This window comes from Nannobrachium achirus (assembly GCF_963921795.1).
Source record: "Nannobrachium achirus genome assembly, chromosome: 20".
In the NCBI taxonomy this organism is placed as follows: domain Eukaryota; kingdom Metazoa; phylum Chordata; class Actinopteri; order Myctophiformes; family Myctophidae; genus Nannobrachium; species Nannobrachium achirus.
In genome coordinates this window covers 32,351,315-32,366,153 of record NC_137827.1, presented here as the reverse complement: position 1 = coordinate 32,366,153, position 14,839 = coordinate 32,351,315, and the positions used below count along the sequence as shown (strand labels likewise).

The 14,839-nt window shown below is 46.1% G+C and overlaps 2 protein-coding genes across 3 annotated transcripts; one reads left to right on the top strand and one right to left on the bottom strand.

The window, feature by feature from the left end:
- Positions 1–2,985: 2,985 nt before the first annotated feature.
- LOC308305647 (tumor necrosis factor ligand superfamily member 10-like) lies at positions 2,986–7,502 on the top strand. 2 transcript variants are annotated; one of them, XM_080750479.1, is made up of 6 exons: positions 2,986–3,154; positions 3,628–3,771; positions 3,885–3,930; positions 4,174–4,290; positions 5,869–6,101; positions 6,527–7,502. In XM_080750479.1, exons 1-6 carry the CDS (start codon positions 3,041–3,043, stop codon positions 6,734–6,736), a joined length of 864 nt encoding a protein of 287 aa, XP_080606605.1. In that variant the 5' UTR covers positions 2,986–3,040; the 3' UTR covers positions 6,737–7,502. The 2 variants fall into 2 exon arrangements, with proteins under 2 accessions (XP_080606605.1, XP_080606604.1); XM_080750478.1 differs by having other exon boundaries at positions 3,622–3,771.
- Positions 7,503–9,370: 1,868 nt separating this feature from the next.
- msl2a (MSL complex subunit 2a) lies at positions 9,371–14,402 on the bottom strand. The gene is made up of 3 exons (XM_080750464.1): positions 13,450–14,402; positions 11,075–12,486; positions 9,371–10,221 (listed from the first exon to the last, which is right to left on the bottom strand). The coding sequence occupies exons 1-3, from the start codon at positions 13,589–13,591 to the stop codon at positions 9,919–9,921; spliced, it is 1,857 nt and encodes a 618-aa protein (XP_080606590.1). The 5' UTR covers positions 13,592–14,402; the 3' UTR covers positions 9,371–9,918.
- Positions 14,403–14,839: the final 437 nt, after the last annotated feature.

The following is a 14,839-nucleotide window of genomic DNA, read 5'->3' as shown; positions in this document are numbered from 1 at the left end:
GGTATCCTACGCAAAGTTCCCCTCCCTGCTGAAGGCACCCTGGCCAACCTGTAGGAGTTGCTAGCGCAGAGACAGCCCTCCCCACCCGGCTTCCTACCACCGATCACAGCCAATTGTGTTCATCGAAACACCCGGCCAAGCCGGAGGCACCGTGGAGGATTCAAATCCGAGTTTTCGCTGGCTGCTGGCAGAGATACAAAGGTAACAGAATAAGGAATACGTGAGCTGTTCTGGGTGGCCTGTAGATCACAATGAACTTTGGGATGAAGCACAAAGGTTCATGTGAAAATCAGAAATCAATACCACAGGGAAATATGCATCCCTCCATCCAAGATCAAGGCATCGTTGCTTGGCTCCAACGCTTCTGTAAGACAATGCTAACTAAATCAATTATCTTTTTTCTTGTTGCTGACAAAGAAATGATAAAATATGGAATGCTGTTCCGGCGGCCTGAACATCACATTGGATTAATCTCAAACGCTCATATGAAACATAATCAATACTACAGAAAATATGCATCCTTCCATCCAAGATCAAGGCATTGTTGCCAGGCTCCTATGCTGCAATACAAAGAGCTACTGCAAGGCCCAGGGAAATAAATGATATACTATTGCATACACACACGCACGCACACACACACACACACACACACACACACACACACACACACACACACACACACACACACACACACACACACACACACACACACACACACACACACACACACACACACACACACACACACACACACACACACACACACACACACACACACACACACACACACACACACACACACACAGTTCATTGTCGCCAGTGTTTAATAACAACTCTGAGTCAACTCTTTGCTTGCATTGTGCTGTTGTAGCATTTCTCAGCATTATATTAAATTATGACATTCAGACTAAACAGCTGTGTGTGATGTGCAGGCGGGACTGCAGGGAAATTCCAGGACTCTATCGAGAAGAATGTGAGAGACGGAGCCCCGGGGAAGAATAGAACCGGAAGGAGGCGAGTGCAGGAGGGAAGAGGGTGGAGGACTTTCCATCATCCTTCAAATGCTCTATGTGCCTTCAGGGTGTTACTTCAACTCTGCTTCAGGCCAAACAACACTTCACTTCCACAGCAGTGGATGTGTTTATACAATTCCATATGTAGCTGTACTGATTTGTTTTAAGCTTGGGTTAGTTCAGATACTGGAGTGGAGGGAGTGACCTTTACTGTTTATAGTCTTGGTATCTATATAGGTTATCATCCAGCCAAATCATGTTTTCTTGAGCAGTGCTAACTGCTCCAACATCTGGCATTGTGTGTATATCCGTATGTCCGTCTGTATGTCCCGCAAAGCTTGGCATTGGCCAAGCATCGCGGGAAGTTTTGGCATGTACTGTATGTACACCAACCACGACCAAGTACAGCAATTTCCTTGGGCACAGGCACAGCTCACTTCACACTGGGTGTGATATTGTCTCTCACTTATGGGAAAATAAATTCTTGAATTGAACTGAAGTGTTGTAAGCTTAAAAGGTGCATGATGCAAAAGTGTGAGAATAGCATTTTTTCCCCAAACTACTTATGATGTTCAAATATTCAAATAAGATTGCTAATGAAACCGTCGCAGTAAAATAAATTGCTGAGGGACAAGGTCGGAACGTTGGCGGATCAAAGCATGTCAGGGTCTGTCGGGCCCGGAGCTGTTGACTTTTGACTCAAGTCAAGGATCACGAAGGATCACCAGCTGAGTGGACCTTACTTGCCCTGCGGACTGACAAGATTGAAGAAGAAAAAAGAAAAGGCGCCTGTGTGAAGAGAGAGCTTAAAATGACAAAACAGCTCAAATTGATTGTGGCTTCAGGTGCAGGAGTTTGCTGTCGTTATTTCTTTCCGTCTCTCTCTCACACACACACACACCCACACATTCTGTCTGTGTGTCAGTCAGCCATGGGACTGGAGACGAGGATGTCTCTCAGGGTGTCGTCTTCCCCGCCCGAGGGTGCCCAGTCCTCAGGTATCATTAACCTTTTCCCCTCCTCCTCTCTGACAAGCATGGGAATTCTGACTCACTTAAGGGAACACAGGAACCTTTTATCACGTTCTCATTTCAATCAGTTGAGCAATCGGCCCTCATGACTGTGTTCTGTGGGTGTTAAGGTGATTTACAGTGTGTTGTTCCTCCATTGTGCGCAGCACACTCTGTGTATATCATTTTGGCACACCTGCCCCTATTCTTATAAAGACTGTGTGAACATGCTGCGAGAGGATGTGGTGTGTGTGTGTGTGTGTGTGTGTGTGTGTGTGTGTGTGTGTGTGTGTGTGTGTGTGTGTGTCTGCACGTGCACCTACACACAGGCTAGTGTTTGTAAGGGCTGGTGTGAAGCCTATGCATGTGTAGGATTATGAGGATACATAAGTGTGTATTACGTGTGTACTCACAGCATATATTGTGTGTGTGAATACAGGTTGTGATTATTGGCCATGGCCCAGGGTCATTAACATCCAGCAGCTCATGGCTCCCGTGGCTGTGCCCTCATTTCCTCATTCCTACAATAGAAGGGAGGAGAGAGGTGACCGAATGAAAGTACAGGAACCAGTATGTATAACTCCACACAAGTATTCTACCTACTTACACCTCAATGTGAAGCAGCACAATAAAATGTGTGCAAATCCAGCTGTATAAGTGATGGCTTCTTTAGATCTAGTTCCAACAATGTCAGGAAAGAGACAAACAAACAAAATGGCTCTTTTCTCAGCTCATGTGTTGACACTATATTTAAGTGCAAGAAGAATATGTTGCCTGCCCTGTAGAGCCTGTTCTTTATTAATGTCAGTAATAACAGTGACATCTTGAGGCCGTTTAGGAGGGTAGACCATGCTTCTGTCTCTGCTCCACCTACCTACAAAACATTTTTTTTGAGCCCTCTGTTTCATGCAGAAGTGAAGTGAGGCAGAGCTTGAGCTGACTTGTCCTGCGTGCTGGGTCTGGAACTACCTACTTCTGTTTGCGCGTTTTCGGATTGATCGTCAGCTATTATTAATAATGCCTATTTCTATTTCTCTCCCGTGTCTGGGACTCGTGACACTGGCAGCAATACTTATTCAGACCATCGCGGTTGCCGTCAGTTTTATGTACTTCAACAACGTTCTAAACACGGTAAGAAATGACACAGGGCTAGCCTCTTTGCAGAGATTTGTTGTAGACCAGTGGAGAACTTGCCAGTTTAACTGGCAAATGCGTTCTGAGTTGTATGGACCAAATACGTAGCCTATTAAGAAAGAGCCTTGATCAGGAATCTAAACATTACAATTTAGGAGTCCAAAAGGTTCGGCCATTATGAAGCTGAGCTGAACAATGGAAGATAGAGGAAAGATGGAAAGGTCTCCAACCGAAAACAATGGGAGGAAATTAGGGTACTTTAAACTCGGGGGATTATTAGGCCATTTGACTTCTGCCTAATAACCTAATAAAAATATAAAACAAGAACATCCACTGACACTCCGATAAAACAACTCTTGCTAAGTCCTGAAAGTCGTACTAGGCTATGTAGTGTTGTTGGATTAGCCTACCTTATCCTAAATATTTCCACAGTGCTCTTTTTGATGTGACTTTTACCTTGCCAGATGCAGGAGACTTTCTCCAGGAGTAGTGTGTCATGTTTGATGAAAGCCAATCTGCGCTCGGCGGAGGGTCTCATAGAGACGCCAGAAGAGGAGAAAAAGAGCGACCCCTGTTGGCAAGTGACACAACAGCTCCAGTATCGCATAGAGAAGGTATAGTATTAGTCAACTAAGGCAAGCAGGCATTCCATAGATTATAGACAATTGTGCATCAACATTGCTGCTGGATTGCCTCTCACTCACTGCTCTTTTTCTTTTTAACCCAGATCATGGCTGAGAGGTTCCAAAAGGAGATGTCAACAACTATGAGAAGTAAGCAAAGCCTACCATGCATGCATTGATACTGCACAGCCTGTGTCATAGCCTACAGTGTCACTTATACCAGTGATTCTCAAAACACTGGGTCGGGACACCTGACCCAGTGTTTGGGAAACACTGACATTACTTGTACTGTCTTTGCTGTACTGTTAGGCAATGTAGGCTACACCTAAAATATATTTTCTTAACAGAAATCTCTCTCTCTCTCTCTCTCTCTCTCTCGTTCATCATTAACAGGTAAACTGACCGGAGGGCTGCCCGTCCTGACCCCAGGGGTCCGAGGAGTCCCTCTTCCTAAAGTTGCAGCCCATGTGACGGGCATCGCGTCAACAAGAGAACCTCCAACCACTGAAGGTGAGGAGGATCACATGGAATACTATTCAGCATTGAGCACTGAGATCCAGGGATTAACAATGTTTTCAAGGTCCAGCCTGTGTCCTTACACAGTGAGGTCCTCGGTATGGATTAATCATAATTGTAACTCTGTGCACACACAAGGATGGCTGATGTCAAAGTGCTGGTTCTGTGTTAGTAAAGGCAGGTGAACTTCCCCCACACCTAGAGTCAGGTCAGACCAGAGGAATGCATGTTGAAGCCCTGCAGGTTCCTGTAGCGCACATTTGTCAATGTCAATCCTAACTGACTGCTGGGACCTGCAGGAGAAAACAGATGTGCATCTCGCCTTACTTCGCTCACTCCCCGGATCTCTCTCTCTCTCTTGTCGTGCCCAACTCCTTCCTCTCTTAATTTCACACACACGCAGGGGCGTCACAAGGGGGGGGAAGTGGGACTGAGTTACTAGGGCGGCGGGCCCAAGGTAGAGGGGCCTGAAATTATTTTATACTTCAGCTATTGAGCAGATCTACAAGCTCACAGCACGGCACCGAGTGCCGCGCTGCAAGTGAACATTTCTAAATCAAACTTTGCTTCATGGGGGGTCCCTGGAACCGTGGCCAAATACATTTTGGGGGTCCTTGACATGAAAAGGTTTGAGCACCAATGACATAGAAACATATGTAAAAAAAATAAAAACTTTACGATTTGAAATATTCAAAGACTTGCAGAAATGTTTGCGATTTTTCTAAAATAGCAGATCTACAAGCTTGCTGCGCGCTGTGAGCTTGTATAGCTGCTATTTTGCAATAGTTAAAGTACCCAGGGCCCAGAATTTGGTGCGACGCCCCTGCACACACGCCCCTCTCCTTGGCTGTTTCCCATCCCACTCTTGTGATGCGGGTGTTGCTGTTTAAAATTCTGATGATGTCAGTGAACATAAAAGCAGTCCAGAAAGAAAAAGTGATATTTCTAGTTTTCTCCCATGAGCAGTTTAATCTTAAGTAATCATACTGTACACCCCTTATTGAATGAAGGCCCTTGTTGCACAACTGCTGGCCTGTGAACACATCTGTAAAAAATATGTTGTGAGTGGAGCCTCCCTGACATTTGTATCTAATTTGAATAACAGAAAGCACTGGTGGTGCATGTGAATGGCACAGTTTTGATGTTGTATGAGAATCATAAGGCGAAACAAGCTGCTTGACAGACGATTCCTTAGTGTAGTGTAGAAGAAGCTCAGACTGGCCACTGTTTAGTCCAATAATAAATTCAATAACCTCCTACTCAACTCTGGATCTCGAATGTCTTATCTTGTTCATACTGAACACTTTTTTTCTGCCTTTATTGGTAGTTCAAGTGAAAATGGACTGGAAAGAGACACAGAGAGAGTCACGGGCATTAAAGCCTATGCGCCTGGACCGCTAGGCCAGTGGGTGCTCCCATACTGAACAGTTGTAATACTTTTTTGTCTGTGTGTGTGCTGTGTGTGTGTCTGTCTGTGCATGTGTGTTTGTTCACTTTACTTGTTTGCATGTTTTGTGCATGCGTCTGTCTGTTTGTGCGTGTGTGTGCATGCATGTGTGTGTGTTTGAACAGGTTCACGGAGCAGCAGGGGGTATCTGGGGGAGCGTATCTCTGCGTGGGAGGGCCAGAGGGGTCTGTCCTTCCTACAGAACATGGAGCTGAGGGGCGGGGAACTGCTGGTGCCCCGGGCAGGCCTCTACTACATCTATGCCCAAACTTACTTCAGACTCCCCTCCACGGAGGAGACAGAGGGGGAAACAGGGGAAGAAGAGGGAGCGCAGCTTGTTCAGTATATTTACAAAAAGGTGAGGCTTGGGATAATAAATGTATCTACCTGTATATCTCATCTTTGGAGGTTTTCAGCACACACACCAGCCTGGGAAATGTCTCCCTCTGGTGGCCATCAAATAATTGAATTGGCGTGTGTGCATGCCCTGGCATGTACCATTTCAGATAGTTGTCTCTGCAAGGCAGAGATCTAAAGCCAAGGTGCTATCTTCAAATGTAATTGTGTAAGTGTAAAAAATAGGAACAAAATGTACACTATCAGCAAACATGCAGGTACAATAACATAACTTCCATTAGCCTATGTGTTCCAGTTACTTTTTTACAGAAAAAAGAAAAAAGAAAAAAAGAAAACTCATCAAACGTTTATCCATGCTTAAAATGTTGATTAAATACCTATCTGATGATTATGTTTTGAACTGTGATTTTGGGATGTGTCCCACAGATGAGTTCCTATCCAGTGCCCATCCTGCTGATGAAGTCATCCCGGAGTGTCTGTTGGCCCAGGGGTCAGGAGCCTGGCCTGTTCTCCCTGCACCAAGCTGGCACAGCCCGCCTGCAGCCTGCAGACCGCCTCTTCATCACTGTCAGCAACGCCAGCACCATGGAGATGGATGGGAGGGCCAGCTACTTTGGGGCTTTCCTGGTGGGCTAGACCAAAACCTTGGGATGAGGTGTCTGAGGTCGATGCCTGACTGGAAATGGACGGTGAGAGTTGGACCCTGACTCCAGTGGACGACAGTATATTCAACCCATTGGGTTGCGCTGTGAAGTCTTGGTGTGGCTGGAATCAAAGTATGGACCATGAAGTGTGGATAGTCTTCTACAGGGCCATGCAACATAAGAAAGGTGGCAGACCTGAGCTGCTAGTACAGACCCTGTCACGTGTCATAAGTTGGAAGGCTATGGCTTTTGGTAGGATTACTCCAGTTAATATCAACTGGTCAGTGGTCGCATCTACATGTCTCATAGGACGTCAAGTCTGTTATTGTGACATCACAAGTTACATTTTTGCTTCTTTCTGGGAAACAGAATAAAAATAAAAATAACTATTATGGTTATCGGACTGATGCTATGCATTGGTGTGTGAATGACTCCTATTGAGTCTTTAATGCCTTGCCTGCAGTAGGTCTGAACAGTCTGCGAACAAGCTGCTGCCCCTGGGAACAAATTGTGGTGTTGGGACGGTTTATGGTTGGGATGCATGACACTTTTAGTCCTCCTTTTCGTCAAAACGCTGTATCCCAAACTGCCAGGGGACGGGACTTTAATGTTTCCTGTCAGTGTGTCCAGATAATGTGAAATGAGCTTCATAAGTTCATGTTTACAACATTTATAATATTCTTTCTTCTTTGTAATTTGTTTTGGATGCACTTTTCTATGTCATGCTGTCATGAGCCCACAGGGAGAAGTAGACTGTGATGCAGCAGAAAGAGCTTTTTGGAACATGTTACCTGTGTAGACTGCATCTTAAGCTTTTTTTAATCTATTCTACTGTGAGCAACATTAAACATATTTCTGCATTAAAGTTGCTTCCCACCATTCCTTTGTTGATCTATTTGGCCTTTTGGGAGGCCCCTCACTGTAGTGGATGGATTAGTTGATGGATACCTTCAACTATACAATTATAGTATATTTCCTGATGCTTGTGCAATTATCAATTCGTTCAAGATGGCTTTCCAGACTTGCATGGGAAGCAAAGATCTGAGACTTCTGCTGCTTGCTGTATTTAACATGTTTAACTTTGAAAAGTTACATTAAACTGAAACTGGAAGGGTAGAGCCTACTGAAATCAAAGCTAAATTGATTGATAAGGAAAACTGGTTAAAATCTCGTATCAAAATCGTGACAGTGGAAGTAATTGGAATTTCCTCCCACATCTCCCAAGCCCAATCAAGTCACTTAACCCTGCATCGCTTTAGTTTGTGCTGCTCAGTGACCAACCAGTAATAAGACTAGTGTTGCTGCTCATCCACAGTATACTTTGTCCTATGACATTATCTTAAAGAATCCACTATACATAATGGCATGAAACTTGATTACTTTGTCAGCCAGGCAGTCACCAGGCATCAGACAACCACCCCACACACAAAAAAGACAGAACTGAAAAAGTAAAAAACTATCATTTAATCCATGTTGTATTGTTTCCATAATGTGGCAGTGAATGTTTGAAACAAGAACAGTCCCTCCTGTAAACAGGAGTTTCTTACATAAAAAATAATAATTAAAACAAAAACAAAGTTAGGGTTCAAGTAATGCCCAAAAGAAAGACATACTGAAAGTTCTGAAACGCACAGACACAAAGGCAGACGGATCATATTCACAAATAAAAATCAACCCGCTACTTCCTGGTCTATGAATGGAGAACCACACACGTTTGTTTGGTCAGTTCGAGTCCCCCGCCCCATCTCAGGACTCACAGACGCATACAGATATAGTTTTGAGACAGTAAACACAAACACAGACAATACACCCCCTCCGAGATACATGAGGGCAAGGTGTTTCAAGGTGCTTTAACCAAAAAACACAGACGTTAACAAAACATGGTGCCAAGTCAGTATTAAAACACACAGTCTCTGAGTTGGGTCTCTGATCTGCTGGGACACTACAATTAGGAAAACTGGACACGCAGAGGATATCGTTTTTTCTTGATAGTGGCAACCTATGGCTTCGGTTTATTGATGCACAAACGCAAACTCTCACATCCAATACCAGTAGCAAACCGTAATAACGTCTTAAAAAGACAATTATTCTACACATGGCAATACTGTAAACAACTGTATGTGTATCTGTAAGAGAGGGTTGAAAGGCTCCTTATGGGTTCAGTCCATGGTGCTGCTATTGCTATGGTAACCAAGGAAGGTCCTAGTTGTAATTTGACCAATCAATCAGAGTAAGTGCTTATACATCACCTCCGCCCTCAACCTGCTGACATTACAGTAAATCTCAGCGAGCCCACGCACACACAGAGAAACCTCGGAGCCAGCCAAGGGCTCTGACATTATCTCCCTCTGGCTTGCCTTGTACAGCGCTTGCATTAGTCAAGTTCATTAAGACAAATTAGTTAACTTAATAGACAGTACTTGGGATGAGTGTGAGAGGAGAATTTAAGGTAGGTCTCTGCAGATTAGCAATGACATTCAATCACAACAGGAGTCTGAACACATACAGAATTAAGCCTGATTTATACTTTAGTTGCTCAAATATTTTCAGTGCGCAACCAAGTATAACTCAGGCTTTGATGAGATGCTTCTTGAATAACAATGCCTGCCAGACAGAAACACGTGGTGTAATACTTTGATCACGGACAATGCTATAAGTTTACCATCAGATATGATAACCAGAAATGTTTTTCGTTCACTACACACTATACCCAGCCACACTTACATACAGACATACATACTTATAAAAGAAACACATCCATCCAATTGTGCACACACTAATAAACACAAAACCTGGTGTGGAATTTTCCTATTGCCTCTTACGCCTGTGGTCTGTGAACATATAGTAAGCACCTCTGAAGTACAGAACAGCCTGTGAACCAGATTTCTGCGTTTAATTTGTTAGCAACTAGCAACAACAGACTGGCACCCAGGACGATACATGAGGCTTTGGCACACCGATGCTATTCCTGCTCTGCAGTGTTGTTTTATCTGACTCAGAACAAAGAAGATTACAAAAGAACAGGACAGACCCATAGCTGCCTTGTCTCCCCTTCTATGGGAGAGGTACGTGTCATTTTGACCAACACGCTGCTCAGTTGTCACATTCATTCAGCACCAAGCCGTCTGTATCCTCCGCCAATAGGGAAGTCAGGGTCTCGTTCCCGAGTCTCGTTCAGCCAATCAGCAGCTCCAGGCTGTCCTCGTAGTTGGACTCTCGTGGGGGGCTAGGGGACAGGAAGGCTGTGGTCACTGGGGTTCCAGTTGCCGTAGCAACATTGAGGAGAGTGTTGCTGTGGATGCTGGAGGTCGCCGGGTTGCGGAGGGCCGCGGCAGCGGTGATGCTGGTGAGGTTTATGCCGAGAGTGAGCCGTGTCTGCTCCAGTGCCTTCTCTGGCACAGCGAAGGCCTCCAGCTTCTTCTCACCATTGGCCATGTAGGAGTTCTGGCAGCCACGGCAGATACAGTCCAAGCACGCCTGAGAACAGCGCAAAATTAACTAATTAGAGCCAAAGTCAGGGGACATTATGCAAAGCCTTGGTATAGATGTAAATTATGTGCTCCCATTTTGATACTGATCAAGGTACAATTTGGGCCAAAACAAGAAACTACATTAGCAGGAAACAGAAAACAGCCATAGCATAGCAGACAGTATGTGAGTGAGAACAGTGATAATATATGGGAAAAGTAGACAGGGAATATTGACTTTTTGGTGCAGTGTAAATGTAAATTCAATAGGGGCTGTTAGTGGCAAATGGAATAAAAACACAATTTAATTAACTGACTCTAGTACAGCATAGCACAGCTCAGAGAAGTCGTACAGCTGCACATACAGTAACTTTGCCAGGATGACGAGGCTGACGATGGTCTGTCAAACTCAAAAGCCAGCCACACACTGACAAAATAACCATTTGCTGTCACTTCATAAAGTTGGTCCAAGACAAATTACAATGCCCAGTACAGCTCTGGGACTTGTCTTAACAGATTGTTGGACAACAATGGAGTTCTATGAATTTTGGTATATGAGTTATTTCTATTTTCCATTGTTTTGGTAAGACTGGCCATGCTTTTAATTGTTAAGGAGGAGAAATGGATGGGGCTCGGGGCACAGCTAAATTACTTTGGCCTCATTAAAAAGTCTCCCCTCAGCATTCACTCTAAAACAAGGTACTAAATATAGTTGTTGGTATGTTGGTAAACAAATAGCACCTGAGCATTTTCTGACTGTGCAGCACTCTCCTATTTCTTTAATGACTGTTGCTAAATAATATCCATCCACTTTCCTCCATAATGTTCCATGTGCATGATACATTTAAGGTCTCAGATCTCACCTTGCGGTTTGAGTAGCAGGGGCACCGCTGCCCCCGGCAGGTCAGTACAGAAGGATTCTGCGTAGCCCTGCCACACTTGCAGCCCTTCTTTTCCACAGCCTTCTTATATGGGGGCTTGGCTGGGGTTGGCGGGATCAGACAGCCCGACAGCATCCGCGGGTCTTTGCTGCGGTCCTTGGATTTGGATGCTCCGCTGCGGACCTTGTTTGGCTTCTTTGGAGCTTGGTCGCCGTGCTTCTTGGCACCCTTGTTGTGGTTGGGTGGAGCGCGAGTGGGCTTGAGTGGCGCACCGTTAGAGAGGGAGGAGTAAGCATGTGTAGATACAGTTGAGCAGTGGAGCACGGGCTGCTGTGTGTGAGGTGGGGTCGGAGTGTGTGGGTGTGAGATGGTGCCCTGCAGGATGGAGGTGATGGGAATGGGCTTCACGATTTCCCTGTCTCCCTCCGAGCGTGAGCGCTTTCGGTTGAGGCGGAGTGGCGGGGGCTTAGGAAGAGGAGGGGGGTCTGTGGAGGAGGTGTGTGTGAGAGCACCGTGGCTTGCGCCCATGTGAGTCCTGTCCGTCTGAATCTGTGTGTAGTTGTGTGCTGTGTCCAGCTGTATGTACATTTGTGTGTGTGCTCTCTCCGAGGGTATGTGCGAGTGCGAGAGTGTCCTGTCCGGCTGTGTGTGAAGAGTGTCTCTACTGGTTTGGAGAGGATCCAAAGTCTGTAACACCTCCTCTACACTGAGGAGCAGCACCTCCCCCTCCTCCAGGTCCCTGCTACTCGACCGCCCATCCCTGAGTGAGCACACAGTGGCCTGTGTAGATGATAAAGGCCTGGCAGCCAGACTCAGTTCCAGTCCACCGCAGCCAGCTGCGGACACAGTGAGGCCACCCTGTGGAAGCTCCTCCACCAGCTCACACACCTCCAGCTCTGGGGAGGAAGGACCCAGGTCCTCCAGTCCGTTGCAGTCACGGGGTCCATTGAAACAGGCAGGGTTAGAAGAATAACTCTGGGGATTGGCTGAGGGTTCAGCAGGGACAGGTGGTGCCTCCACGGGTGTGAGGGATGCCAAAGCCGGGTGGCTGGGCTCCTCCAGCACTGTGTTTGGCTCCTGAGCCTCCTGTGCCTCCACCTCCACCTCCATCTCATTGCTTGACATTAAGACCTCCTCTAGGAGGTCCATGACCTCTGGAGACCCTCCAACCTGGCTGCTGATTAGCTGTAACAGCGGGGAATGAGTGATATACAGGCACAGCTGCCTGTAACATTGGACTAGCACAGAGAGCTGTTTGTTCTCCGCAAAGCAGGTATAGTCCTTGCACCAGCTGCATGCCGGCTTCATTGTCATCTTCTGACCTTTGCAGTCCAAGCAAACATAATGCTGGCATGACGAGTCTGTGGGGGCGATGGGGTCCTGGAGCAGTTTACCTGGGACAAAAAAAGAGTGAGGTCTGTTAATCCGCCTCTCAACAGAAAGAAAACATCAGCTAATTTGCTACAGTATAAAATGCAGACAGTTCTGTTTCAGCAGACTGAGACCCAGGCCAGGTCAAGTTTCTTGTGTATAATCCCTGGATCGTCATCAATGCCAGCAAATACAATTCCTTAGGAAGATGTGTATCCATAATGTCAAGTGTTATATGAGCTCTAGTCTGCCCATGTCTATAATCCTGCAGAGCTTCTTGCTGAGCTAAGTGAATTCAGCCATGAATAGTAGGATACACATGGACTCTGTGGCAGACACAACAGTGCAGTCATCTGCACACTGTCAGGACAGAGCGGGGGAGCCCGCTTCTTGCATAGTGAGGAAGCAGCCAGCTGCTATCAGGGCTCAGCCTCAGTTGTCAAGGAGACCACAACAGTGAAAACCTGCTGCGCGGCACAGAACATCGAACCACACTTTCTGTCATCACTCACAACACATTCAAATAATCAGTGTTGTTCATTCATCCACTTGTGAATCTACAGAGTGTGCATAACCAATTTATGGATCCACTTGGTTAAATGTGAACACTCGAGAGTTAAACACTCTACACTTTTACAGTGTAGGTGTAACGGAGTAGCCCTGCCTGAAGCTCATAAAGCGAACACCTCCCCTGGTCCTCAACTGGTCTTTGGATGCGCGGTAGTTTTGTGTTTGACAATCAGTAACGTTAAGTTGTTGATTATGATTATGAACCCAGTTACTGGTATGAATTCACTGTCATTCAATCACCCTAATAAAGTGTTTCTCAAAGTGGGTTTCTTTAGGGGGTCTACATTGACCCATTCAAGTCTGTAACTCTGACAGTGTACAAATGGAAACAAATGAACCCTTTGGTTTCATTTGTACACTGTCAAGAGTTAAGGGGAGACAAACAACGACAACACTAATCTACGATGCTTGCTTACCGCAGACCAGGCATGCGAGGGACTGTCGGAAGAAGGGCAGCAGTTTGTACATCTCTGTGAAGGAGTGGGGCTGTCGCGGGTCACATTGCAGGACCGCCCGGCTGGCGGACACGTACAGAGCGGTGGCATTGACAGGGTTCATGTCGATGCTCCCTGGTTCGTAGCCTCGGCCCGGGAAAAAGCAACCCACCCAACACCACTCACTGGGACCGAGCCACTCGAGTCCCAGGGTGGGTGGACGCGGCGACACTCGCCAGGCGGCGTGGCAAAACAACCCCGTTCCCCACAGGGCACAAAGAGACGAGTCACTGAGCAGCCGTGTCAGCGAAGACTGTCCAATAAATAATAAACAAAAGCGAACATGGTGGTGGTGTGCGGTGTCACAAAAAGCGCAAACCGTTAGCTCGGCATGTAGCCAGCTAGCGTTAGCATCACCCGGCTGATCACGACTCTCTCCCACCGCCGTTATTATCCGATCACACAGTTCAGGTTGATGTTAGCCAGCAAGAAGCCCTCTGGGTCCGCTATGTGGATGCGTTAACCCTGTGCCGTTACCGTAACGCCTCTGCCGTTACCGTAACGTTAGATCAAACAACACCATGGTGGAAAGCTGTGCTAGCTAGCTAGCTTTAGCTTTAAAAAGAAAATATAAGTCAGCCAAACGTTGCGCAGCAAAGATAGTCGGTGTGTTGGCCAGTTAGTTCATTTGACATCCAAATCCGTATCCTCGCTGGTGGCTGAACAAACCCCGAGCTCCCGCTGTGAGAGGAATAATACCGCTAGTTACAATAAAGATCCCAGGCGCGCACTTGATGTAAACAAAGCTACGCTAGCTAGCGTTAGCATCGCTAGCATAATTAGCAAAGCAAGATATTCCAGCCGTAGTAGAGCTCCAGTCCCGCATGCAGGTCTACCTCGTGCACTTCGGGTTGAAATGTAACCTGTAATCTAAAATCGTGTGTTTCTGATGCGTCTGTTGGACACTACAGTATTCTGTGAACGTTTGCCGATACATATCGAGCTAGCCGATTTACAAAGGCATCAATCATTTGATTTTTCACTTTTCCTCCTCGGTCTCTCGCGATACAGTAAGTGTCTCGCGAGACACCCCCGGTCGGTTGCCCTGGTTACCGTATTAGTGCTGCAGAGTTCGTCAAGCGCACATTATGTTCCAAATACATTCACATAATTAATACTTACATTGCTGTTAACAATGATGCATTATATCTGCACAAGATATAACATTTTTGGGAAATGTAGTTCACTCAGGAGTCGGGTGACAAAACAGTAAACCACTTAACCACACAAGAAGTGTAGTTCACTAGTGGTGTAAAGTAACTAGTACATTTACTTATGTAGGCTACTGTACTTATAAGTGCAATTTTGAGGT